The following is a 27798-nucleotide window of genomic DNA, read 5'->3' as shown; positions in this document are numbered from 1 at the left end:
AAAATAGGGCATAGATTTATAGAATTTTTATATATTTTTTTGTTTTTCTAATAATGACGGCGATCAGTGATTTTTAGCGAGACTGACAGTGACACCAATACAATGATCAGTGCTAAAAATAAAATGCACTGTCATTGTACTAATGACACTGGCAGGGAAGGGGTTAACATCAGGGGCTATCAAAGGGTTAAATATGTTCCCTGGGAGTGCTTGCTAACTGTGTGGGGGAGGTGCTCTGACTGGGGGAAGACAGAAATCCGTGTTCCTTCTTAGCAGAAACACAAGATCTCCATCTTCCCCTCTCACAGAACAGCGATCCGCCTTGTTTAGATAGGCAGACCGCCATTCTGCCTCTCTCGGAAATGATCGCTGGGTGCTGGTGAACATTGGGTCCCCCAGACCCGCTGATTGGCTCCTGCTATGTCCAATCACTGCGGGAGCAGGTCACCGACGGCACACATCGCCATGGGCATCCGCAGAACTTTTTCTGGGGGGGGGGGGGCATCATTTTAAGGTCACCCATGCTCCGTCCCTTTTCACCCCCATAGATCCCCCTTTAGAGCAGTCCAGGCCAGGGTCCCCCATAGATCCCCTTTAGAGCAGGGTCCCCATAGATCCCCCTTTAGAGCAGCACAGGCCAGGGTCCCACATAGATCCTCCTTTAGAGCAGGCCAGGGTCCCCATAGATCCCTTTTTAGTCTACCCTTTTCACCTATATTCCCCATGCTACCAGATTTTCCTGCACCACCAGGAACTCCAGGCTCTCCCTGCAAAGAATATATATATATATATATATATATATAGCTAATATGCCCCCCTTTAGTGCAGGCCAGGATCCCCATAGATCCCCCTTTAGAGCAGGCAAGGCCATAATCCCCCATAGATCCCCTTTAGAGGAGGGTCCCCAAAAATTCCCCTTTAGAGCAGGCTAGGCCAGGATTCCCCATAGATCCAGAAAAAGATTAGTGCTGCTCAGCACCCTACTCCTGCGCTCAGAACCTGGTCCTCAGGCTGCCTCAATCTTGGAACTTGTACTCATACTTGGCATCCACTATGGCTAGGCTATGCTGCCCTCTACGACCGGGGCGGTCGACCAAACACTGTAAATACAAAACAAAGAAAGGGCGCACCAGCCTAGCGCATTATCCTCAGCAAATTTATTGATAATAAGAAGATAAAAATCAGCTACTCACAAACATGCGTGAAAGTCAAGCATTTCAATTCCATAAAGCAGCATCTTTACAGGAGTCCAATATCTCATAAAAGCGGAGGGCTGACACGTTTCGAGGCCGTGGCTTAAATATGGTAGACTAGGCCTCCACATGACCCTCAGAGATGTGGGAGGAGATACCACCCATATGGGCGTGGCTACATAGTTAATTGCTCAATCCCCATAGATCCTCCTTTAGAGCAGGGTCCCCATAGATTCCCCTCCTAGAGCAGGCCAGGAAATCTCTGGGGGGGGCGCTTTCCCCCCTGCCCCCCCTCCTTTGCGGACGCCATTGCGCATCACTGCCCCCCCCAGAATAAAAAAAAAAAGACATACAGGTACCTGATTTTGCGCTAAAGGGCCGCCTTATATGTGTAGGGTGGTCCAAAAGCTTTTAAAACAGGGTAAAAAATTGACATCAAGAGACAGCAGTAGTGTCCCCTGAATGCCTGTCAGCCAATGCTATACTGCCGATCACTTAGGATTTACAGAGGGTACTAAGCTTACTGCCTGTCTAAAGAAAGTCGCTCATTAAAAGAGAAGTTTGTCCTATAAAGGTATTCTAAACATTTCTCTAGAAGAAGCCTGTCTTAGGCCTCATGTACACTGCAGCTGGTAAACAGACGTTTAGGAGCAGTTGGGCGTTTTTTTCAGCAGCCCCTGAACTCTCCTCTATGTTCTCTTATCTGTCCATGTACACTCAGTTGTTTATAGTAGTTTAGAGGCAGTTGAGTTTAGTGGCATTTTTTGAAAGCAAAAAATTGCATTCAGGACGGAAGTTTATAGGCGTTTTCAATGGGGATACATTTCTGACCATTTTACAATGTAAAAGAGCTTCTAAACGCAAATGCTCAACCGCGCCGCTAACGCACATAAATATAGCATGTAAAGGCAGCACAACGGACGTTATGGACGGTTACTAGCTGTTAAGTTCCAGCGTTCAGGAGAGGTTTTTAAACATCCTGTGTACATGAAGCCTAAAAATGCTGACCAGATGGTATCTAGTTCCTACCCGCCTGGCCAGGATGTACAACACAGCTACCGCAAAGGGCTTTCGGGACTGTAAGTTGCGTGGTTCCATGCTTCATATCTGGTGAGAACATCCCAAAATTAGACCTTTATGGAATAGGGTTTTTTTCAATGCTCCGAAAAGTGACGGGGCTCTCTATTAAACAACAACCCCACCTAGCATTACTTAATGACTTGCCCTCTGGGTGGCCACGCCCACTGAAACGCCTGATTTACTTTATTCTGCTGGTGGCAAAAATCACTATAGCAGGAACATGGAAGAAACCCTCAGCGACTGAAGCATAAAATCTCTTGGATCATGACCCATGAAAAGGTTGCTAGTATTATTAATTACCAAAGTTATCAGAACATACCGAGAACCTTGAGTGACATACATACATTTGCCCCTGACCTTGACACCCAGTACTATACAGCTCAAGGGCTCCTCCTCTTCTTCTTCATCTTCCTCCCCAACCTAGGTCCCTCTGTGTTTCCAGGATTTTTTTTTTTCTTTCCCTGAATTTTTCTTGTTTTTCTCCCTTTCTCTTTATCTACTTTTTTGGACTCCTGTTTGTCCTTATTCAATGTTCACAGTTTTACCTTTTTTATTGTGGCGAATAACGGAATTCTATACTGCTCAGAAGTGTATTTAGAATATTCTATTTAGTAGCGTATTCAGTTGCATTGCAAAAGATTCCAATGATCTCTTTACTATATCTTTCACTCATTTATGGTTTTGGGTATCCATTCTATGACTTGTATACCACTATCATTGCTTTGCAATTTACATTTTTTTATTTTGGATGCCTGTTTTATGTACCATTTCAGAGACTCAGAAACCGCCATATTGTCACCTTACAGATGTTCTTTGTACTGAAATGAATAAAAACCTTTTGACGCAAAATAGAAGTTTGGCTTTTTTTTTTCTTTTTTACAAATCATGCCTAGGTGGATGCAGCTGCATCTGTCCCTTACCACTTCTAAGACTGAGATCTGAGCCATTAAACACCACTGATTGCTCAGTTCTCAGTTTTCTTTGAGCAGAGAGCTGGTGACTGTTACTGGAGCATTGGGCTGTGGAGGTGGTGGCAGCAGCTGGCTCAGGCTCTCAGCGGCTTGCTGAGAGGCTGAGCCAGGTGAAGATCCAGGCATCTGGGTAGATCCTGACCATATGGTTGCAATCTTTCCCCAGCCTGGGAATGGCTCTGTGACATTAGCTGACAGCGGGCTTCAGCCCACTGTCAGCTGAAAATTGGTCACAGGAGTTTAGAACGAACTGCACTCCTGTGATCGACAGGAGAAATACAGCCAAACCCAAATGGGTTGCTATGAGACTGAGCCATGTGCAGGTCAAGGCATCTGGGTGGATCCCAACCATATGGTTGCAATCTTTCCCCAGCTTGGACCTGGCTTCGCCCCGCTGTCAGCTGAAAATTGGTCACAGGAGTTTAGAACAAACCGCACTCCTGTGATCAGCAGGAGAAATATTGCCAAACCCAAATGAATTTTGGCTGTACTGCTTCTTTAATGCTTTAAAATGTTAAATACCATAAGTGAGAACTAATGCATTTGTCATGATAAGATGCGTTATTGATGCAGTTGCGTTATGTTAAAGGAGAAGTACAGCCAAAGCTCATTTGGCTGTACTGCTCCTGTGGATCACAGGGGTGCAGTTCGTTATGTACTGCTATGACCTATTTTCAGCTGAAGCCCACTGTCGGCTGACATCACCGAGCCGATCCAGGCTCAGGAAGAATTGCGACCATATGGTCAGGATCCGCCCACATGCCTGGACCAGCACCTGGCTCATCCTCTCAGTGAGCTGCTCCTGTCCCCTCAACAGCTCTACACTCCATTGAGCCCAGTGAGGGGGGGGGGGGGGAGGGAGCAGACAGCAGTGACTGACAGTTACCAGCTCTCTGCTCATGGAGCTCTGAGAAATGTGTGATTGGCAGTTCTCAGTGTTGGAGCCGTAACAATGCTGCATCCAACTAGGTAAGTAATGAAAAAATAATAAATACATTTTGGCATCAAACAACGCAAAGCACCATAAATGTGACCATGAGAACTACACTGTCAACTGCAATGAATGTAAATTGTACAGAGCATTAATAGGCGTTTGTGAGGCTTTAAAAACATGAATGAAATGCCTGTCCATGGCACATGTGTAAACTTTATCATAAATGGGTCCTTAGACTGACCAGCACTGCTAGTTAAACATGAGCCATGGGGACACGTAGCAGTATCCCTATCCCCAGGAGACTCATTGCCTTGAAGAAAAAAGACAAGGGATCCCAGCGTTGGGAATTTTGCGGAGAATAGAGGAATACATTTAGTGCATTCAATGTAAAGACAGGGAAACTGACGGGAGGGGTGAGCAGAGGAGGGGTCTGGGAGAGCGATGCATGGAACTGATGAGAAATCTAAGGAAGGGAGAGGGCTACGAGGAGAGTTTCGGAGCAATATAGTGAAGATTTCTTTATAGTAAGAGGCAAGAACAGATCTGTATGTGAAGAATACTACTGGTACCTGCTATGACAATGAAGTTTGCTCTATACTGGCTACACTTAACCATTCCTTGTGCAACCAGGTAAGTCTTTTATACACAATCAGTGGATGGACTATATCAGCTCCCCTTGCGTAGGGGATAAATAGCCAAGTGCAATATGTTAATTAAATTTAAATATCTTTCTTTGAAAACTAGGTAAAAGACCCATTATTTCAGCCACATGACTGTATTTTTCTCTTATTGAATTTAGGAGAAAAAAGCTGTCACTTTCATAAAAATAAGGACCCATATCTCTTGGTATTTATTAACTAAGTATATTGAATACAAATGGAAAGATAAAAATAGTGTTACAAACAGATATTTGTTTTAAAGCTAGATATTTGTTGTCAACCTTTATACACATATTGAATTTAAAGAAGAAAATATATGGACACTATCAATGGTCACTCAGCAGTGGTGCTCAGATTTTTGGCTAGAGTTCTGGAAAGTTTTTGCTAGTGATATTGTCAATAGCTCTGTCTGTGTACAATGTGGAATTCCTAGTATAGACTATGATTCTGTGATCCATAGACCGTTAGTTACCTTTACTACATGGGTGTAATTTGTTGAAGATAAGCTTGGCTTACTTCTATTCTATATTATTGATATATGTGTATTCTATTATTATATATTCTATTATTATTATTCTATTATTCTATAATATATATAATATATTTATTTATTCGTGTGTGTATATATATATATATATACTGTATATATGTATATATATATATATATATATATGAATAAATATATGTGCAAGTGCGGTATGCCCTATATGCAGACCTAGGTCAAGGTGTCACATAGTGATAGATAGATCCTGAATAGTTTATGCAGCACAGTACACCATTAACCTACTTCTATATGGCAGGTGATTTCTAAGATTTGTTGTAAATATTAACCACTTCCTGTCCAGAAATCTATTAATCCCCACAGAAGTCTCTTCAGTTTTGCTTTACCTCCCAGAATTTCTCAGATTTTGAAGATGTGTCTGTTTTGGGCCAGTTAACTGACATTTGTTGTTTGACATATTATATCTTTATTTAACTGCTTTAACTTTTTTTTTTAGCAGATTTGGATATGTGTATTTTAATTGTATATGTTTTAAAGTAATCTCGCCATAAGGAAAAAGTGGGGTCCGCTTTTGCTGACTTCCTCCATCCCAAAATGTTGGTCACCTGACCAAGAAGTAGTATGCGAACCAAGAAAGTCAAAAATCATTTTCTTCAGACTTGTTTGAGGTTAGTGTTGAAGGCAAAAAATCAGCCTGACCATTGGGGAAGTTGTATTTTCAGAAAGAGACATAAAGAAAAAAAAAAACAGGAATTCACATTCCCAATAATTGCTAGTACAGGTTTTACCTAAATAGGGCAGCCCCAGATATTAACCTTCAAATATATTTGATTTAGGAAAAAAAAAAAAGAAACTGTAATTGGCAACTGTCAGTGTAGCACTCGGATGTAATTTAATTAGGCTGGTGTAATAAGGAATTTGTGTGACTGTACCATTTTCACAAGTCTGTAATCATATGAGAGTGTGGCATCCAAAGCAACCAATGTATTTGTTGGAATCTAAGGAGATATACGGTATATTTATATATATCTATGTATATATAGATATAGATAGATATATCTATATATAGATATATCTATCTATATCTATATATCATGTTATATATATAATATTTAAAGCAACAGATCACTATGGCAATTGGAGGTAAGGCAAAGCTTAATTAGCTTTGTGCTGCTCTAAGATGCACGTAAGATACTCTGATGACATCACAAGAGTTGCTCCTTGGGTTACATTGTGCTACAGAGCAATCTTACAGAATCCTTTGTAGCAGGAAGAGAATCCTACAAGGTAATTAAATGTATCATTAGTCCCTATTTCGCACTGTATCTAGACCCTGGGGCACTGGCTGAAGAGCTCTAGACAAATCAAGCGCTAGGTCGCAGTGATAACTGCTTATGTCTGGCGGAAGTATAATTGCAAAGAAAGAAACAATTATTTTGTGTAATAGACATATGCCCTGATCAACCTTTAATGATGGGTAGAAGCTTCTAGGCTAACACAGAGAAAATATACAGAGCAGAGGTGTAACTAGTACCTTCAGGGCGCTGGTTCAAGAAACCATGAGGGGCCCCTGACTCTGGCAGGAGCCCTTTCCTCTGAGTCCAGGGCCCAAAATCTCAATCCCTGCAGCCTCAGCTGCACAGAATGAATAGACAGGAATAGCTCTCTACATAGATTCCAATTCATTCACAAACTGAAGCATAGTAAACACAGTTACTATACTCCAGTTATGAACGGACACAGTGAGTGCGGTACCGATCACTCAATGTATCCATTCAGAAAAGAAAGGGGCCGGAAGGGGGGCACTATGAAAGGAGGGGGGAAGGGTAACTGGGTGGAGGCAATATAATGAGGGCAGTGTGACAGGAGTGGGGGAGTATGATGGGGGGAGCAGTGTGAAAGGCAAAACAGTATAATGGGGGATTTTGTGACAGAAGGGGGGCAGTGTGACGGGGGGCAGTGTGACAGGGGGATTGTGACTGTGACTTGTGATTGTTAAAGGAGGGGGCACTGCAACAAGAAGGGGCAGTATGATGGGGGCAGTGTGACAAGAGTTGGGCAGTATGATAGGAGAAGGGTACCTGGGAAGTATGACAGGAGGAGGGCAGTGTGATAAGAGGGGAGAAGTGGGGCAGATGGGGGGCAGTGGGACAGGTGGGGGGCAGTGGGACAGGCGGGGGCTAATGTGAAAGGTGAGGGGGCAGTGTGATAGGAGGGGGCATTGTTACAGTAGGACACTCAGAATGCTCACTCAGGTGCCGAGCTTACAGTAGTAAGAAGCAAGAAGCGGGAGCCGGAGTTGGGGGCAGGGCTAGGGGGCAGAGCCGGCGGTCCTAGCAACTGATGACTGCCAGAAACACCTAGCACCAGGCTGTATAGAAGGCGGCAGGGGGGCATATAGCAGAGCCGATGCCCTGCATTTTGCTCCTGCAGCTGCTGAATGCCTGCTTCTCCTCCTCTCGCTCCTACAGGCATTCAGCAGCTGCAGGAATAAAAGGCAGGGCATCAGTTCTGCTATATGCCGCCGCCTCTGCTGCCTCTCTCATCCAGATCCAGGTGTAGACAAATGTGACAGGGGGGCCGAATGGGCCCCTGAAGCATGAAGCAAGGTCGCAATTGCCACCTCTGTGACCCCTATAGTTACGCCTCTTCTACAGAGGATACCTATGTGCAAGAAATACTTGTGTAACAAGCAAAAAGGAAGGGTACTGGTAGAAAAATAAAGGGGAAGAAAGGGAAAAGGCATATGGGGAGCAAAAAAAGACATGAGCCCTGTTCATCATGGTCCTCTGCAAACTTTCACCCTACCTTTGCCCAAGGGTGCCTTGGGCTTTTTTGGACTTGAGAAACACCCTTATCTTTGTCTATAATTTACAGTTAGTTCTAGCACAAAAACCTGCCAGGACTCGTTGCACCCACCCACACCAGCAGTTTTTAAAGTACACTGAGTGAGGCAAACTCTAATGCATTTATTATATAGCATGTTAAAGATTAGTTGTTGAGAACTGCTAAATCCTCTTCAGGTTCCCTTTATGGTTGACTATGTGAATCTCAGTATAATCTCCTTTTGCCTATTGACTATTTCCCATCAACTATATGCCCAATGATTAATTCCATTGATATAATGTATCATTGGCCATATCAGAGTGCTGGACAGGTTTCTATAATCAATACTCAAATGAACATCAGAATAGGTGACCTCATTTTCTGAAATAGGAAGACTCAAGGGCACCTTGTATGAGGAGCAGCGTGTGATATGTAAAGGTCTATGTGTGACAGGAGTGGGGGAGTATGATGGGGGGAGCAGTGTGAAAGGCAAAACAGTATAATGGGGGATTTTGTGACAGAAGGGGGGCAGTGTGACGGGGGGCAGTGTGACAGGGGGATTGTGAGTGTGACTTGTGATTGTTAAAGGAGGGGGCACTGCAACAAGAAGGGGCAGTATGATGGGGGCAGTGTGACAAGAGTTGGGCAGTATGATAGGAGAAGGGTACCTGGGAAGTATGACAGGAGGAGGGCAGTGTGATAAGAGGGGGGAAGTGGGGCAGATGGGGGGCAGTGGGACAGGTGGGGGGCAGTGGGACAGGCGGGGGCTAATGTGAAAGGTGAGGGGGCAGTGTGATAGGAGGGGGCATTGTTACAGTAGGACACTCAGAATGCTCACTCAGGTGCCGAGCTTACAGTAGTAAGAAGCAAGAAGCGGGAGCCGGAGTTGGGGGCAGGGCTAGGGGGCAGAGCCGGCGGTCCTAGCAACTGATGACTGCCAGAAACACCTAGCACCAGGCTGTATAGAAGGCGGCAGGGGGGCATATAGCAGAGCCGATGCCCTGCATTTTGCTCCTGCAGCTGCTGAATGCCTGCTTCTCCTCCTCTCGCTCCTACAGGCATTCAGCAGCTGCAGGAATAAAAGGCAGGGCATCAGTTCTGCTATATGCCGCCGCCTCTGCTGCCTCTCTCATCCAGATCCAGGTGTAGACAAATGTGACAGGGGGGCCGAATGGGCCCCTGAAGCATGAAGCAAGGTCGCAATTGCCACCTCTGTGACCCCTATAGTTACGCCTCTTCTACAGAGGATACCTATGTGCAAGAAATACTTGTGTAACAAGCAAAAAGGAAGGGTACTGGTAGAAAAATAAAGGGGAAGAAAGGGAAAAGGCATATGGGGAGCAAAAAAAGACATGAGTCCTGTTCATCATGGTCCTCTGCAAACTTTCACCCTACCTTTGCCCAAGGGTGCCTTGGGCTTTTTTGGACTTGAGAAACACCCTTATCTTTGTCTATAATTTACAGTTAGTTCTAGCACAAAAACCTGCCAGGACTCGTTGCACCCACCCACACCAGCAGTTTTTAAAGTACACTGAGTGAGGCAAACTCTAATGCATTTATTATATAGCATGTTAAAGATTAGTTGTTGAGAACTGCTAAATCCTCTTCAGGTTCCCTTTATGGTTGACTATGTGAATCTCAGTATAATCTCCTTTTGCCTATTGACTATTTCCCATCAACTATATGCCCAATGATTAATTCCATTGATATAATGTATCATTGGCCATATCAGAGTGCTGGACAGGTTTCTATAATCAATACTCAAATGAACATCAGAATAGGTGACCTCATTTTCTGAAATAGGAAGACTCAAGGGCACCTTGTATGAGGAGCAGCGTGTGACATGTAAAGGTCGTATTACACACTGCTTAGGAAAAATCCTAATTTGGTTACCAGGTGAGCTTTATTCAACCTGCAAAAATAAGACTTTAATGATAGATATAAAAAGAAGTGTCTATGGAAAGACCCTAATATTCATGAATACCATAGTTCTTGATAATTGTAGGCATTCCTGATATTTGTGAGTGGGTGGGAAGCTCATGTAGTACAAGACTTGAATGGAGGTAACAAATTGGTCCCTGGTTTGTAAGGCATTGTAAGTCTCTTTATATTCATAAAGTAGTATTAAACCCTTGCTGTTTTTTCTTTAGCTGAAAACATTGAGCACAATAAAATAAACTATTTTTTACTCCAACGTATGCAGTTTATAATTTACAATGCTGCTTGCTCCTGCTCTCTCAATTTCCTGAAGTCCCGGTGTTCTGTTGATTACTGTAGATCATCGGATAATGCCTCCAACGATCTGCACATGCGCAGTAGTGACGTCACCCCAGTTGATTTGCTGATCAGCTGGCGTGAAGTTAACACTGCGCATGCGCAGATCGTCTGAGGCATTATCCAACGATCTGCAGTAATCGACAGAACATGCATGCGCAGAGAGAGCGAGGCAGAATCTGACGATCAGATTCTGCCTCTGCACTTTGCTGATCATTAGATAATGCCTCGACGATCTGCGCACAAGGAGTGTTGATGTCACGCCAGCTGATAGGCAGATCAGCTGGCGTGAGGTCACTACTGTGCATGCGCAGTTCGTCGGAGGCATTATCTGATGATCTGCAGTAATCGATAGAACACCGGTCTTTACAGGAAAGAGTTAGCAGTGGATGGTGCAGTCTTCAGCCAGTCTGTTAGCTTGGAGAAGGGAGGGGGGAGGGAAAGGAGGAGCAGAGAGGAGCAGCGGAGTGCTTTGCCATTTTAGGCTATGAAGCTGTGTGTTTCCATTGATGCGCACAGTGTAGGGAGACACAACTCTAGTCCCTGCATACCAGGGTGGCTCTAAAGAATGCTGCAAGAAAGACAGTAATCGATAGAACACCGGTCTTTACAGGAAAGAGTTAACAGTGGATGGTGCAGTCTTCAGCCAGTCTGTTAGCTTGGAGAAGGGAGGGGGATGGGAAGGAGGAGCAGAAAGGAGCAAATAAGTGCCTTGCCATTCTAGGCTATGAAGCTGTGTGTAACCATTGATGCACACAGTGTAGGGAGACACAACTCTAGTCCCTGCAGCTCTAAAGAATGCTGCAAGAAAGAAAGAAGCCCCCCTGAAAAAGGAAACCTGCACAGCAGTCATGGCACTAGCTTAAAAAAAAGGAGCATAGGCAAGGATTAAACAATAAAGAGATTCATAAATTTGAAAGAGGGACAGCTTTTAACAAAAATATGCTTGCAAAGAACATACCCCTGTCACATCCACATTGGCACACAAAAAGGATTGATTAAACCTACAGGATAATTGTTTCACCACTACTTTGCTTTATATTGGCTTTGGTAAATAACAAATGCAATCATATGGAGGATGGATAAAATGTTAGTGTTGTAGAACACATTTGTTAGTTAAAGTTGAACTCAAGCCTTCAGCCTTCAGTCTTGCACAGTTGTATGGGTTCCTCTCCTGTAATGAAATTACTTCCTCTGATTTCACTGCACACTGTGAGCAAGGTTCAGAATGCCTTATGGGCGTCAGTCTGGAAAAGTAAGAAATCCTAGGCAGGCTCCATACCCATCCAGGCTGTCCTAGGAAATGCTCACATGTGATTTCTGTGAAATCGTTTTTATTACGTTTTTTTTCCCAAGATATAAAAAAAATACAAAATATAGCAACAACAGTAGTTTGTTAATGCAACATACACAGCAGCATTGGTACACATATGGCAACAAGGAACAAAGTTGGACTGCTCATTATTTTTATTAAAAGTCCAGGTAGGTATTGTTGGCCCACTCACAGCAGTTCCATCAGTTCCATGATGTGAAGGACCCTGACTGGAAGGAAAACAGTGCCTTTCTAAGTAGATAACATAAAAGCCCTTAATACCTGGATCATCATAAATACTGAACAACAATGAAAACTCTATAGAACAACAGTACTTCCATCTTAAAACCAGTACTCTCCCGGGGCCAGGTCCAAACATCTGTTCATCCGGGTATTTGGGTCCAAGGACCCCTTTATCAATACCAGGAGGGCCATATACATATAAAAGGAAACTGAGAAATCAAAGAGAAGAGAGGTACTGGGGGAACATAGAAGAGAGAATAGTAGGTCTAAAAAGAAAAGAGAGAAAAAGAAGAAAGTGGTTCCGCCAGGGGGTCGGGCTCTCTCGAGCCTGGGGATCAACTCTGCATGTCCGTTACCTGCAAAAATCAAAGCCAGGGGGACCAGATTTTTTCAAAACGCGATTGCTTGTCCCGTGAGATACTCACAGTCTTTTTGTTCAGCATGATCCAGGTGAGTTTGGGTTTTATCAATGCAAGATCTAAGACTGGACTTTCTTCAGTGCCGATGCGATAACGATTTTAGCTGCTAAAAACAAAGCAGAATAATGTCTACATGTGTCTCGGGACATTCTCGACTGGCATATTTAACAGGGCTATGCTCGCATCCTTGGTCATTTTTACTATAGTTACCGAATAAATAAAAGAGTGTAACCTCGTCCAAAAGCGCCGAACTTCAGGAGAAAGTTCACCATATGTGTAAAGTAGTGCCCATCTGGCCACAACCCCTAAAGCAGGACGCAGACAAACCTAGGTACATTCTTAAAAGGATGCTAGTCCCTTGCCTCAAAAGTCATACCCAAATCTCTCTCCCACACCACCTGGTAAGAAAGTTTATTAGATGGAGTGATAAAGAGCTTGTATAGGTTAGATACACATCCCCGCAGTAGGGTCTCTTGCAGACATTTATTTTTGAACCTGGTGCGTACTGTTAGGTCTAGACTGTGATTCTGCAAAAAATGAAAATTTGCTACAAATGGAAGTTTTCCGAGGGGGGCATCTCTAAACTTTGCATAAAGTACGGTAAGTCAAGTATCCCTTTGTGGTCTAAGAAGTTGCTCACATGTGATTTTGAGCCTCTTGGACTTAAAGAAATAATATCCAAAGAATGTAAGAGGTTGGTCATGGACTTCCAGGCTGGGAAGGAAAGGGCTATATGACTCTGAATTACCTACAGGGAGAAAATGAGGTGGGCTCTATATTACTTGCTTCAGATTCTAAAGTATTCTTTAAACAATTGAGTACTGTCTGTGCTACTTTTTTTTGCACTAACATCCAAATTTTTAGGACAAATTTTCGGAGTGTGCCCCAAATGCCTAAATAGTACTAATACACAAAGTTTTAACAGAATGTTAAGAAAATCTCGGGGGCAATTAAAAAAAAGAAAAAAAAAAACACAAATGTACACAGCAATGGTAACTTATTGGATAGTTAGTAAGATAAAGCAGGGAAAAGGCTATAGACTGGGAGAGGGAGTAACAGTCACAGAGGTGAGAAAGAGTCATAAAACTGTTGGATAGTGATTTAAAAAAAAAAACGAAGTCCATATTGTGGGGTTGATTAGCTCGGTGGTAGGCGTGGATGACCCCTTGGGGGGGTTCGTTACACAGGGAGATAGCCGAGAAGTGGTTGCAAACAACACTTTGGTTTATTCTTGCAATTTACTTCACACAAGTGCAAGCAGCAAAAACATCAAAATAAAAATAAAACACAAAATAAATCCTTGCCACTGTGGGCGGCTACCTTCTCACACAGGAACCTATCTAATGAAGTCTGTCCCCAACCTACTGTTGGACAGACTTGGCTGATCATACAGCAGACTCTCAATAGTCCATGTTTTTCTTCACGCAACAAATGTCCATTGATCATGTCCCTTTTCCTCTTCACATTGAACATGTCCCTTTGCTTTTCTCTTCACATAGAACACAGTGCATTTATTTATTTCCACATAGAAATAGTCCAAGACCTCACCTTGAGTAGTCTTCAGTCTTAATTAATTTCCCCTTCACACAGGAAATGTCCATTGGTTTCTTTTCACCTAGAAAGATCCAAGACCTCACTTCGAGTAGTCTTCACACTTGTTACCCTCCTCAGCTTCACATCGCTTCAGGAGGTCTTCCCCATGCTCACACCGCTTTCAGGGGGTACATGTCTGACTGTCCTCCTCTCCCAGCCCACACGGCGACAGGAGGCAGCAATCCTTAGACTTCCTTTGGACAAATTATAGAGGCCTTCATTTCCTCATTCTGAACAGCTGAATGGTTTTCAACTTCCTGCTGGCTATCTCTGCAGCCAACACCCTATAGTAATTGGTGAACTTTCTACACCAGGTGGAAATGTATCTCCTGTCTGTGACTACATCCACAGATTTACCTGACTTCCTGTCACATACCCTCCCCCCCCTCTTGTTTTAACCCTAGGGTTGGGACACATATTTCCAGACACGCATGTGTCAGGCACTTCTCTTGACTCTCACTGATAAGCCTCCTAGTATCCTCAAGCTTCCGGATGAAACTGTTTCTGTCATCTTCATTGACAGATTTCTCGTAAATGTCACACAGTTTGTCTCTCATCTCATATACACATTCCTCAACTGCATTTTTGGCATCATTTCGCTCCTTCTCAAGTTTGTCTTGCATACAAGTTTGTCCTATCCACCATGGAGGACCGTGATCCACTTGAGTTGCCTCTCCATACAGCTGTACACAATCATTGACTCTTTGTTTCTTGAGCTTAGCTTGCTCTAAGATGCTGTGCAGAGGGCCTTCCGTTTGCGACAACAGGCGGTCACACATTTCCTCAAAGTGACCCCTGTTCCTTTTTCCAGAGACATCATCAACTTTTCTTCCACCAACATATGGGTCAAAGGCAACAACACAGTTGAACCCAGCGATCTGGGTGGTATCCATTACAGATTTCTTCAATGCACTTTCTGCTGAACTATTTGACCGCTCAAGGTCACCTAGTTCCTTTTCTTTATCTGAACTCCACATGGAATGTATCTCAAGATCACGATCAAACTTCTACCACCTGTCTTTCACCAGTTCCATATTGGAAATACTCCCTGAAAGGCACTTATTCATTTGCTTCACGTTTTCACCAACAGCATTAGTTTTCTCCACTAGGTGGCGTTTGTTTTTTTTTCCAAGCTTTAGATCACTTGCTTTAGTTTTCTCCACTAGGTTTTCAGCCTGAACTGAGAAATCATCACATTTCTTACACAGCTACTTTGTTTGCTGAAGCTCTAATGATACATTTTCCAATGCTTGAAGTTTTTGAAGGAACTGTTTATTCCAACGGGGTGATTCAAGCCACATGTCATCACATTTCTGAGGCTCACTCAGGACAGACCCCAAAACACTGATCCTTTTAAAAACTGCATCAGGCACACTATCCCCTCTTTGGGACAGATCCTCTGTTGCCTGTAATTCCTCTTCCAGTTCCTGCAACGGAATCTTCATCTCTTCTACTTGCTGTTCTAAGGCTCCCTTAGACTTTTCTAGCTCCTGAACACTTTTCTCAACATCATCCTTGGAGCTGACCAAATCTTCCATCTCTGTACACAGCTGTTTGTTAACTCTTTCTAGTTCAGCCTTAGACTCTAGAGCTTCCTCCAAGGAGCGAGCCAAGAACAGGGCTTTGCTCTCTTTATCACGCGCCTCCGCTTCTGCACGGTCGCGTTCTTCTGCATATTTTGCAGACACAGTCTTCTCCTCACCAAGCTTCTGATCAAACTTCTTTTTCACATCTTCAACACTTTCCAATAAACCAACGCTTTCTTCCATGCATTTTTTCATATCTCCTATCTGAGCTTGCAGTGTTGCGACTTGCTCTGATAGGTTTTTCTTTGCTTCCTCCTCCTCTTTTAATTGTTCCAGGAAGCCATTTTTCTCATCTTCCATTTGTTTGAGCTTTGTGCTAAAACTCAGCCTTTGACACCTCTCTTCCTGTAAGAGTTCCTGCGTGTCTTGCAGCTGCGATTCCAAGATAGAAAAATCTTCCGCAATTTCTCTAGATTTGCTGTCTGCTTGAGAAAGCTGATTTGTGACATTGTCCAACTCATCCTGCAGTCGGTTTGCCTTCTCTGACAGCTTAGCACACAATCGGTCACCTTCTGACACCTTGACTTGCAATTCCTGCAGCTGTGCCTCTACTTTTTTTCTCTTGTGTTCAGAATCTCCTTTTCCCTGCATAAGAGCTTTCACCTCATTGGCTAAATTCTGGGAATGAGACTGTAATTCTGCCACACAGGCTTCTTTCTCCTTTAACTGCTGCTGGACACGTTGGGCTTCATCTTTCCAACGTTCACAGTCCGTACGCAATTCATCTACCACATTGCTCAAAGTGGTGAGCTCATACACAGTACTCAGTAATTTAGCCTCTTTCTCACTTTTCTCCTTGTCGCTGAGAGACAATGTCGTTTTCAGAGCGACATTCTGTTCCTGCGCCCCCTGCAGGTCTATTTTTGTAGCTTCCAAAGACTGAAGACTTTTTTCCAGCTGATTACGCAACTCCAACATATCACACATACTTTGCTCCTGCAAAGTCTTAACTTCAATTTCCTTTTCCATAAGGATGGTATCTTTCTCCATTATAGTCTCTCCACGTTTTTGTAACTCGGAAAAAAGAAGAGCAGTGGATTCTTCCCACTGTAACACCTGAGCCTGCAAGTTTCTATGCTCCATCCTAAGCAACTCCAGGGCGTGTTCCTTTTCTTCCATTTTCCGTTGCAAGGCATCCAGCTCAGCCCTGCACACATACTCGGTTTCCTCCAAACCGATGGCCTCCATTGGCTGCTGGCGTCTCTGTTTCCAGCCTGCCACGCTCTCTTGGTGAGCTTTTTGTTGAGCTGCAAAGCTCCACTGAAAATCCGCATTTGCCTCAGTGTTGCTAGGGACAACAACCTTTCTCTTTAGCAGATTCTGTTCAGGCATGGATGGGGCTCGTTCAGACGGTAACATCCCCTCCATCCATAGAATCCGGTCTCTCATTTCAGCTATCTTTGCATCTTTCAGGCGCTTTGATCGCCCCATCTTCAATAACTCCACAATAAATTTTTCACAGTCCAGCAAAAAATTTTGAGACCACTGTCTCTTTAAAACTTAGTAGTTTTTCTCTCTCTTGCAGGATCTCCTTTCCTGTACACACAGTTTGTGCAGTCTCATGCACCAGACAAGACAAAGTTAATCACAAAAAGGTTTTTTTTTTTTCTTTCAGGATCTCCTCTCCTGCACACATAGATTGTGCAATCTCATGCACCAGACAAAGTTCATAGGACATATGCACTTCTTTGCAGGGATGTCTGCTTCTGCCCAATGCATACGTCCACCATATGTGGGGTTGATTAGCTCGGTGGTAGGCGTGGATGACCCCTTGGGGGGGTTCGTTACACAGGGAGATAGCCGAGAAGTGGTTGCAAACAACACTTTGGTTTATTCTTGCAATTTACTTCACACAAGTGCAAGCAGCAAAAACATCAAAATAAAAATAAAACACAAAATAAATCCTTGCCACTGTGGGCGGCTACCTTCTAACACAGGAACCTATCTAATGAAGTCTGTCCCCAACCTACTGTTGGGCAGACTTGGCTGATCATACAGCAGACTCTCAATAGTCCATGTTTTTCTTCACACAACAAATGTCCATTGATCATGTCCCTTTTCCTCTTCACATTGAACATGTCCATTTGCTTTTCTCTTCACATAGAACACAGTGCATTTATTTCTTTCCACATAGAAATAGTCCAAGACCTCACCTTGAGTAGTCTTCAGTCTTAATTAATTTCCCCTACACACAAGAAATGTCCATTGGTTTCTTTTCACCTAGAAACAATCCAAGACCTCACTTCAAGTAGTCTTCACACTTGTTACCCTCCTCAGCTTCACATCGCTTCAGGAGGTCTTCCCCATGCTCACACCGCTTTCAGGGGGCACACGTCTGACTGTCCTCCTCTCCCAGCCCACACGGCGATAGGAGGCAGCAATCCTTAGACTTCCTTTGGACAAATTATAGAGGCCTTCATTTCCTCATTCTGAACAGCTGAATGGTTTTCAACTTCCTGCTGGCTATCTCTGCAGCCAACACCCTATAGTAATTGGTGAACTTTCTACACTAGGTGGAAATGTATCTCCTGTCTGTGACTACATCCACAGATTTACCTGACTTCCTGTCACAATATATAGTCCAATAACTTTTATGTCAAATAGAATTATCATTCTTAGTTCAAAAGTTGTCCTTTCCTTAGTCGGTTTGACTTTCCATTTATGAACTAAAACATTCATCGCATGATCTGGTTGTGAGAAATGATGTCCCACAGGAGTGCATCTTCCTTATGTTCCTTAATGATGTGTCTGTGTAAATTCAACCTTGCTTGCAATTTCTGTCCTGTTTCGTCAACGTAAGATTTGCTGCAATGTTTGCATTGGAGGAGGTACACCACATTAATGGAGGCAGAGCTGTTGAGCCTGTGATGTTCAAGATCCCTTTTTTGTGTGTTACACTTTTTGATTTATTTGGCTACACAGTTTGTAGCTTTTTTTGTTGCAAGGCCTGGTTCCTTTATATGTGACTTCATAATCAGAATGAGACTTACTGCTGAATAGTTTAGGTCTGAGGTTGTTCGGTTGCCTAAAAGCCAGCATTATGGGTTGTTGGAATATTTTTTTCAGAGTTTCATCCTTTCTTATGATTGGTCGCAAATCTTTGATTATTTTTCTTATGCTTTCTAGTGCTGGATTGTATATGGATATTAGAGGTACACAGTTATTTGTTTTTTTCTCTGTGTATTGGAGAACATTTTATTTTTGGGTTTTTAGGGCCATGTCTGATTTCCTATTGAAGGAGTCTGTTAGTGTTCTGAGATGTTTTTCTCTGTATTCTGGGTCTGAGCATTTTTGGTGGTATCTGATGGCCTGGCTGTGTATGATGGCCCGTTTGGTGTGCTGGGGGTTAAAACTGGAACTGTGGAGATAGTTCTATCTCTCAGTGGGTTTCTTGTATATTGTGGTGTATTGAGGTATGCAGCTTGTCATCCCTGATGCATGCTGTGGTGTCTGGGAAATTGACATGTGTTTTTGAATAGTCCATTTGTAGTTTGATGGCTGAAACGTGTGGATCAATAAGTGTTTTAGATTTTCATCACCTTATGTCCATATGATGAAAATATATCATACTGCTTCATTTCTTACAGTCAATACAATGACTAGGTGATATTGCTAGCCAGACCGCTTTTGAAAATGTATGTAGAACATGTAATAAACAACATGGTTTAATATCTGTAATTTGCTCCATGCTATTGTCATCTTCTTCTAAACAATGTTATATGCTAAAATGAGAACAGGACCTGCAAGTGGAGTGGGATACTGAGTATTGGCACAAACTAGCAAGCAATGCATACAGAATATATATTAACACCTCACTTATAGAGGCAAATTACAAAGTGCTACTCTGATGGTATATGGTCCCAATGAGACTGGCCTCTTACACCCGGGAGCCACTCCACGCTGTTTTAGAGACTGCTCCCAAGATGGTTCGCTCCTCCATATTTGACGGGAGTGCCCAAAGGTCTGTAGATTCTGAATAAAAAAGAACCCACAAGAGGCCCTACTGGGCTGGCAAATTTTAGAAGCTTTGTAATGTGTGCAGAAATTGACCTTTTGCCTTTTTGGTGGCCCTCATCATGATAGCTGTCGTGAAGGTCTCCTGTGATACCATTTGACCTGATTAAGGCCAAGCTATCCTGGATAATGATCAATGAGAAACTCTCAGCCATCCTCAATGATAAAATTCCACAGTTCAAAAAGATATGGGATCCTTGGGTTAACTACCTCATAGGGCACTTGTAGAGTCTGAAGGCGCATCTGGAGTCCAAGCTTGGAGTATCATAATTGCATCAAACACTGTACTTACCCTTTACTTTTCCCTTTTATCTTTCTTTCTCTTCTTCCTCGACTGTACCCCCAGTCTGGTTATATGGAGCCTGGGAATTCTTCTTTTTTTTTGGGGGGGGGGGCCTCTTCCTGTTTTGAATGTCATCATTGGTTGATCGTGATGGATAATCACTCTTTATATTAGACAGTTGTATTTGTTTGATATGCACTACCTGGAAATTGCCCAAAAAATACTGGAAACTAAAATATCATATCATCACACAATAATAGCATATACTGTATGGGGTTTGTTGTATGCTGTTCAGGAATATGTCTTCCAGGCCAGCCATAAATAAGTTTGCATATTGGAGTGTCATTTTACTTCCCATAGCAGTACCCATACACTGAAGATAGATGGCATTATTGAATTGAAAAAGTTGTGTGTAAGGCTTCATTCACCTCCGAGCTTAGGGCATTTCTCACGTGTTTTTTTCATGCATTTTCTTAGTTTTTTGCATGTGTTTGGAGGCAGGCATTGACAGCTAACAAAAACGCTTGTTTTGCTTGTTGGGCGTTTTGAGACTTCAGAGATGTGCGTTTTACAAGCTAAAAAATGCTCAGGTGTGAACAGGGCCTAAGAATGATTTCAGTGAGCTGTGTAACACCCTTAGCTCTGTGTGTGTGGTTTGGCGGGGATGATAAGAATCTTCGGCATGCAGCAATCCCATTTTTGTGATGGATGTTACTGTACAGAGATTCTACATCCATAGTGACTAGAATTGTTTATAGTGGTAATTGCTGTATATTGTTGATCTTGTTCAGAAAATCAGTTGTGTATTGCAGGAAACTGGCAGTATTTATGACTTATGGGTTTTCTTCTTGGGCACTGGTCCTCTCACCACCCCTCTGAGTTCTCCTTCTTTTGAAGCCTTTGAGAGAGGACCTGGCCAAAAGGAGATGTCCACATTGTGCAGACAATGATATGTATACCTGAAGAAGGCCCCCAGGATGTAAACAGAAAAAGAGACTAGAATTGTCACAAGACCACATTTTCACCTAAGTAAAATGTGTATTTAGATGGGTGTAGTTAGAGGGAGATTGCTAATATCCTGGTGTTGGGCTTTAAAGATGCAAGAATCCAGGTTGTCATCTTCATCCTAGCTTCACTAATAAAGAGATAGAGGGATTTAGAACTAATATGCAATACTGATGCTGTGAATTCTGGCCATCTGTTAATCTTGCAGAGTAGCAACACTTCTTGGTGTGTAAGGTATTTTGACTCTGGACCGTCTTATACCCCTTCTCTACCCCTTAAGGTTATTATGCAAGATTTAGCCAAAAAATTCTAGATAAGCTGGGAAAGCCACCAACATTTGTACTTTGTGTACCTTTATACAACCTACAGTACTAAGGATAAACAAAATTGAGACTTTTCTTTTCCTCAAAATTTTTGTGAAAATTTGGAGATTTTGGTGAAATTTCACTATTCTGACAGATTGATTTGGAGTTACAATTAAGATGTTTATGGTGGTTTGTAAAGGTACAAAGGGTTTAGGTGGCTCTTGGGGTATATGGAAGCTCACTTTACCCATTATGGACCTGTTCATGTGCCAAATAATGCTCCCCTATTAGAACCGGTTCACACTACTCCGACTTGGGACACGACTTGTATGCCCTCAAGTCGCCCCAAGTCTCTTGTCATCACAAATTCAATGTAAATGAATGAGAGCCGTAATATGCACTATTGAAGTCACTCCGACTTTATAAAAGGTTCCTGTACTACTTCAAGGCTACTATCCGACTTGTGCACATAGACTTCAATGGGAGTTGCCTCTAAGTCGGATCCTTATCTTATTTCAAGGGACTTGTTATCAGACTTTCCAGGAAGAAGAAAAAGATTACCCAGGCATTCCCCACAGACAAAGTCGCCTATCATTTAAGTCTCTTCAAAGTAGTGCACAGGTCTCTTACAAGTCTCTTACAAGTCGCTTACAACAAGTCTCTTCAAAGTCATGCTAAAAACGCTCCTTCATGGGGCGACTTTCTTGTCGCGGTAGTGTGAAGCGGCTCCTAACCTGATTGTTTTACCTTTTTATCACAGAAAGAAAACAAAAATTAGAAAAAAAAAGCCTGTTTTTTACACAAACTATGATCAAGTATACACACTCAAAAGGACAGTGGTAAATAACACATTTTCCCAACTGAATCCAACTAGAAAATGTGTTAATCCTGGGTAAAAGTTGTGTGAAAACATTTATAAATAGACTCCCAAATAATAAAAAAAAACAAAAAAAAAAAACGAACCTGCCCTAAATAAAACCCAAAAATACACATTTAAAAAAGAAAAGAAAGAAAAAATGAGTAGATGTTTTTTTGGTGAAGGTAAAAACTATAATTTCTCAGCAAAATTATTTTTGACAAAATCACTAATTTCATGCCTACTGTGTAATCCTACTCTGCCCTAAGTGTCAGTCCACAGATGGTGGTGTGCAAGATTATACTGTAAAGATCAGAGTAGACTCAAGTAGTGCATGCTTTTTCAAGAAGTTGCACCAGTCCAGACCTGCGTTTTTAGGGGTATTACAGACCACTTTTATTTACAGGAATAGAAAAACTCACAAAAGACAGCACTTTTCCCATGCAGGGGTTCCACCATTATTGTAACTTGCACAATGCTTCAGCCTCCTGGCTTACTCTCTTGCCAAAGGGCTGCTTAGGCTTCAAACCTAGGCCTTAGATCTGCTCCTCAGACCAACACAAGGGGTTTCTTCCAGTCAAGCTCTCTCATAGCTTTCTCGGGATCAGCTCCTTACTGTTCAGTCGCAGACTACATCCGCCTCCTGCAGACATGCACGCTCTGGCTGCTGCTTGCAGCCTTTGACTCCTAGAGAGGATGGGACTCCTCCTGACTCCCATGCACAGACCTCCTGTCTGGTGGGGGGGGCACTGAGTTCAAACCCTGGGCCTATTATGAATCCAGTCCACACCTGTGCAATCTGCATGCCTACCTCTCCAAAGATTAGGTGCAAATTGCTAAATGGGTCTGCGAGAAATCTATAGTGATGTAAATTTTAGGATGCCGCTAGCACTGATCACTCCCTTGTTGTGAGTGTGTTGTGAATGAAATAATATAAATATGTGCTGCGCAAACCTGTGTAGCTTGTATTAATAATAAATTAATTCAAACAAATAATGAATTTGTAGTGAAAAATTTGTATCACTGTGTAGAAAACAAAATTATATGTGTATATATCAACAGTTGTGCACTGATTAAATCCAATGTAAACACAATTAATAATTCTCTAAATGCAATATAAACATACAATGAATATTCAAACACATATAAATCATGCAAAGTGACGTAGTGAATTCCTGTGACCAATTCCTTATGCCTGGTATCCAAATTATAAGTGTCCAAACAAAGTATGCTCCTCTGTGTGGAGATTAAATCCCAATCACCAGTGCTCAAATATGATCGTGAGCAAACTTGATTTCACCTCCAATCTCTGTGCCCCCCCCCCCTTCAGGTGGGTGCCTCACCTTTATGCCTGTGACCTCGCACTTAACCACTTAAGCCCCGGAAGATTTTACCCCCTTCCTGACCAGGGGGTTTTTTGCGATTTTTTACTGCGTGACTTTAACGGACAATTGCGCGGTCATGCGACGCTGTACCTAAACAAATTTCACGTCCTTTTTTTCCCACAAACAGAGCTTTCTTTTGGTGGTATTTGATCACCTGTGCGACTTTTTGATCATGCGCTATAAACAAAAAAAGAGCGTAAATTTTGCAAAAATAACAATATTTTTCACTTTTTTTTATATGAAATTCCCCCCCAAAAAAATGTAAAAATCAAAATTTTTTAACATTTTCGGCCAATTTGTTTTATGCTACATATGTTTGGTAAAAAAAATCGCAAAAAGCGTATTTTGATTGGTTTGCGCAAAAGTTATCGCGTTTACTAACAAAGGGAAAGATTTTTGGTGTTTTTTTTAACGAGTAATGGCGGCGATCTGCGATTTTTTTTGCGGTACTGCGACATTGCGGCGGACAGATCGGACCCTTGACTGACATTTTTGATACTTTTGGGGGTACCAGTGACATTACTGCAGTAATCAGTGCTATACATATGCACTGTTACTGTAAAAATGACACTGGCAGGGAAGGGGTTAACTGTATTGGACAGGGAGGAGTTAAGTGTGTCCTAGGGGCGTGCTTCTAACTGTAGCGGGACATGGCTACTACTGTAAAAACAGAGATCAACGATTCTACATAGTAGAACCGTCTGATCTCCATTTTACACAGGGGAGAATGACAGGCGGCTTGTTTACATAAGCCGCTCCGCCTTTCTCCCGCTCTACCGACGATCGTAGTGTGACCGGCGGATATCGGGTCCGCCGGTCACACGCCCACATTCCTCCGTGAACGAGCCGAGGTGGCCGGGGCTGACTGCCGCAGTAAGTATACTGTGCGCAGTCGGCAAGTGGTTAAGCTTGGTCAGTAATGGCCTTGTGCTCAATCCAATAGATATGGAAGTGGGGTTGCTTTTTCTTAAATGCTGTCAGGGTGCTCCTATCCCTCACGGATGGCTCACATGGATAGGAAGAAAGATATACATGGTGCAAGTAACGTCTTGTAAACAGACTTTATTAAAAATAAACGTATTGCACTTACATTTAATTGGTGCTTGCAGCGCACCACACTATAATGGCTATTTTGCAAATAGTGGCCCAGAAGCTCAGGTGGGGGTCTCCAACTGTTCTGGTATATCCACTCAGTGAGCTGTGAAAATGCTCTCAGCCGTACTCGCACTCCGACGTATGGCCCCTCCCCCACGCCTATCGACACAGGGCTCTTGCGTGTCCTCATCAGGGGGAAATCGTTCGGGGGCTCAGATCATTAGCCAGCCATGTCATTATAAAACAGTTTTTATTTATCCAAAAGGGAAAAAGCAGCTTAATTTCAGCATAAAACTAACAAAACAGTCCATAATCTATGGTTAAAAAAAAAAGCTTCAGCCCGCCGCCAATGTAAACTTGGCCTACCACAGGGTTTTAAAGTCCCCATCTGCTCCAGGGGTCCAGAAAAAGTCACAATAGTCTAGCAGCAGATTGAACAGCCACAGCTCTTTCTCACAAGTGTGTCCTGTTCCACACAACATCTCATCGATTTGCCGGCAACTTCCTGACCTTTCCGGGCATGTCTTGCAGGTGGGTTTAATATTGAGTACTCCAAAAATTCACTTTATCGTCCCCCTTAAAGGGACCATAATCCAAACAACAGTGAAACATAACTACCATCAAGGACCCATCTGTGGGGATACCCGCACAGAGGAAATAATATGAGGTAGACCTCTGTAATCATACAAAGTCCCTTTGTTTACAATAATAGCTGAATGTGCTGGCAACGATGAGTAACTGGTTCTTAGGACATCGGTGGGTGCTCTCTCCCTAGCAACCAGGTGCCCTGAGCTGGAAGCTGTGATATCGCTGCTAAACGGTTAATTTGCCGCTGCAGCTTAAGGTTCGGAACACCCATTAGTTCAGCTGTTCCCTGAACCTCCTGAACAACGGATGATGCTTCGGCTCATTCTCAAAGAGCACAGGAATATCCATACACTTTGTACTTTGTGCAGCAGTCTTGCTCATATTATTTCCGCTTCTGGTTGAATGTTTATTTAAAGTAGGATTCCAGGCAAATCCTAACTAGTCCTAAAAATGCTTATTGACTCCTTCTAACACATATGCTGACTGACCTGTGTAAGAAAAATTTATATATTTACCTAATTTCAGGCCGGTCTGGTCACGTTTTAGCTCCCTTGTGTCAGCCAGCGGTTGCTGAAGAAGAGAGGATTGAGCGCCGGCAAGAGATGGGTCATAGGAACCTATGGGTGGTGTCACCGCTCCCAGGGATTCGAACCACTGTTGAGTGCTTTCTTCACTTCTCCGCAGCTACTGTTGACTGACACAGGGGATCACGTGACTGGACCAAAGCAGACTGAAAAAAGGTAAGTATGCACATCTTAATCAGCATAGGTGTTAGGAGGAGGAAAGGAACATTTTTAAGACTAGTTAGGGTTTGCCTAGAATTCTATTTAAACACTTCTGGTCGAAAGTTCTTAAAGCGGTAGTTAATTGTGGACTTTAGAAAAAAAAAAGAAAACCCTTGCAAGGCAATGGCATAATGTGCTAGTATGCATCACTGTCACAGCTGACAGGGCTTCCATCTTCCCCCAGTCTTTCTTCTGGGTTCACCGGCTCCAGTCCTGTAAATGGCCGCGCGGCAATGACATAATTCCTGCACATGCGCACAGGAGTAATGGTTTACGGCACAGAGCTCTGAAGGGATAGCACTCTCAGAGTGCTCAGAGCACATGCGCAGGTGCTGCATCTAGTGTGAATATCTTCTAAACACCACACTTATAATAGACTTACCTATATGAACAAGTTCAAAAGCTTTTTTCTCTTAGGATCAAATGTTAGAAATTGTTACAATCTGCCCTGCAAAAGGCAACAAATAGGTACTGACATTTCACACATATTACAACCATTACAGATAATATTCTGAATTTTTGCATGAATGCTGAGACATTTACAAAGCAATTTTTTTATACATAGTCCCCAATCTCCCAGGGGAGCATTACATTTTTGCTGCCTATGTCTTATCTGTTGGTCCACAATGGTGCACAACCTGTGAATAGCCCCCAAGCATAGCTTGGTCCTTTTAAAAGTGGATCCTCTGGTACCAGAGGCAAATGCAGCCTGACATCGTCTTTTTTTCTTCCTTACTATTTCTGGTTGTGTATACAAGCCCCCACACTTCCTCTGAGCAGTAATTTTGCACTACCTCAATAAAATGTTCATCAGTATTATCAACGTCAATTGCTTGACAGCTGCCAAAACCTCTTAGATGATGGGGCTCAGAACTGCTTTTTATATTTGAATAAGGCTAACAAGTAGGCAAAGGTTAGAGCCCTCTGTACTCGATTTTCCCTCATATTTTCTTTCCTAATTACTATCTGAATCCCCATGCATTACTGATGAGGTTGGATAGTTCCTGGTTACCCCTACATTGGCATTATTCTCATTTAGTTAAATGCTATATAATTTGCTCTCCTTCTTGGTTTTTAAAGAATCCCTAGAAGAGACAGAGTTAAATGAAAATAGTGGGGGAAAATGAATTATTTATTCTGTTTTCACAAATGATGTAAAGAAACGGTGTGGTGGCCACGGCTGTCAAAAACACACTTCTATGAGGGAAGTCTTGCATGGTGACTCATAGGTAGTTGCAGAATTTCTGAAACGGTTTTTGATTATATAAAGTATATATAATATTATAAATATATATTATATATATATATATATATATATATATATATATATATATATATACAGTATCTCACAAAAGTGAATACGTACGTTTTTGTAAATGTTTTATTATATCTTTTCATGTGACAACACTGAAGAAATTACACTTTGCTACAACGTAAAGTAGTGAGTGTACAGCTTGTAAAACAGAGTAAATTTGCTGTCACCTAAAAATAAAAATAACTCAACACACAGCCATTAATGTCTAAACCGCTGGCAACAAATGTGAGTACACCCCTAAGTGAAAATGTCTAATTGGGGCCCAATTAGCCATTTTCCCTCCCCGGTGTCATGTGACTTGTTAGTGTTACAAGGTCTCAGGGGTGAATGGGGAGCAGGTGTGTTAAATTTGGTGTTATCACTCTCACTCTCTTACACTGGCCACTGGAAGTTCAACATGGCACCTCAAGGCAAAGAACTCTCAGGATCTGAAAAAAAGAATTTCCCTTCGGAGACTGGGCCACAGGGCAGTATTCCCAGATGATAACGACCCCAAACACACCTCCAAGATGACCCCTGCCTTGCTAAAGAAGCTGAGGGTAAAGGTGATGGACTGGCCAAGCATGTCTCCAGAC

The 27798-nt window shown here is 42.7% G+C and overlaps 1 protein-coding gene across 1 annotated transcript in view; it reads left to right on the top strand.

Annotated features, from left to right (window-relative positions):
• Window positions 1–4645: 4645 nt before the first annotated feature.
• LOC309559082 (glucagon receptor-like) overlaps window positions 4646–27798 on the top strand; it is a 224838-nt gene continuing 201685 nt past the window's right edge. The window contains exon 1 of the mRNA XM_082262216.1: window positions 4646–4808. Within this exon, the coding sequence (XP_082118342.1) occupies window positions 4753–4808 (56 nt within the window). The 5' untranslated portion in view covers window positions 4646–4752. The remainder of the gene's footprint in view (window positions 4809–27798) is intronic.

The sequence above is a fragment of the Pelophylax lessonae genome (genome assembly GCF_965119305.1).
Source record: "Pelophylax lessonae genome assembly, chromosome: 6".
NCBI lineage: Eukaryota > Metazoa > Chordata > Amphibia > Anura > Ranidae > Pelophylax > Pelophylax lessonae.
Note: the sequence above shows the minus strand (reverse complement) of the source record. Positions and strands in the feature narration are given on the sequence as shown.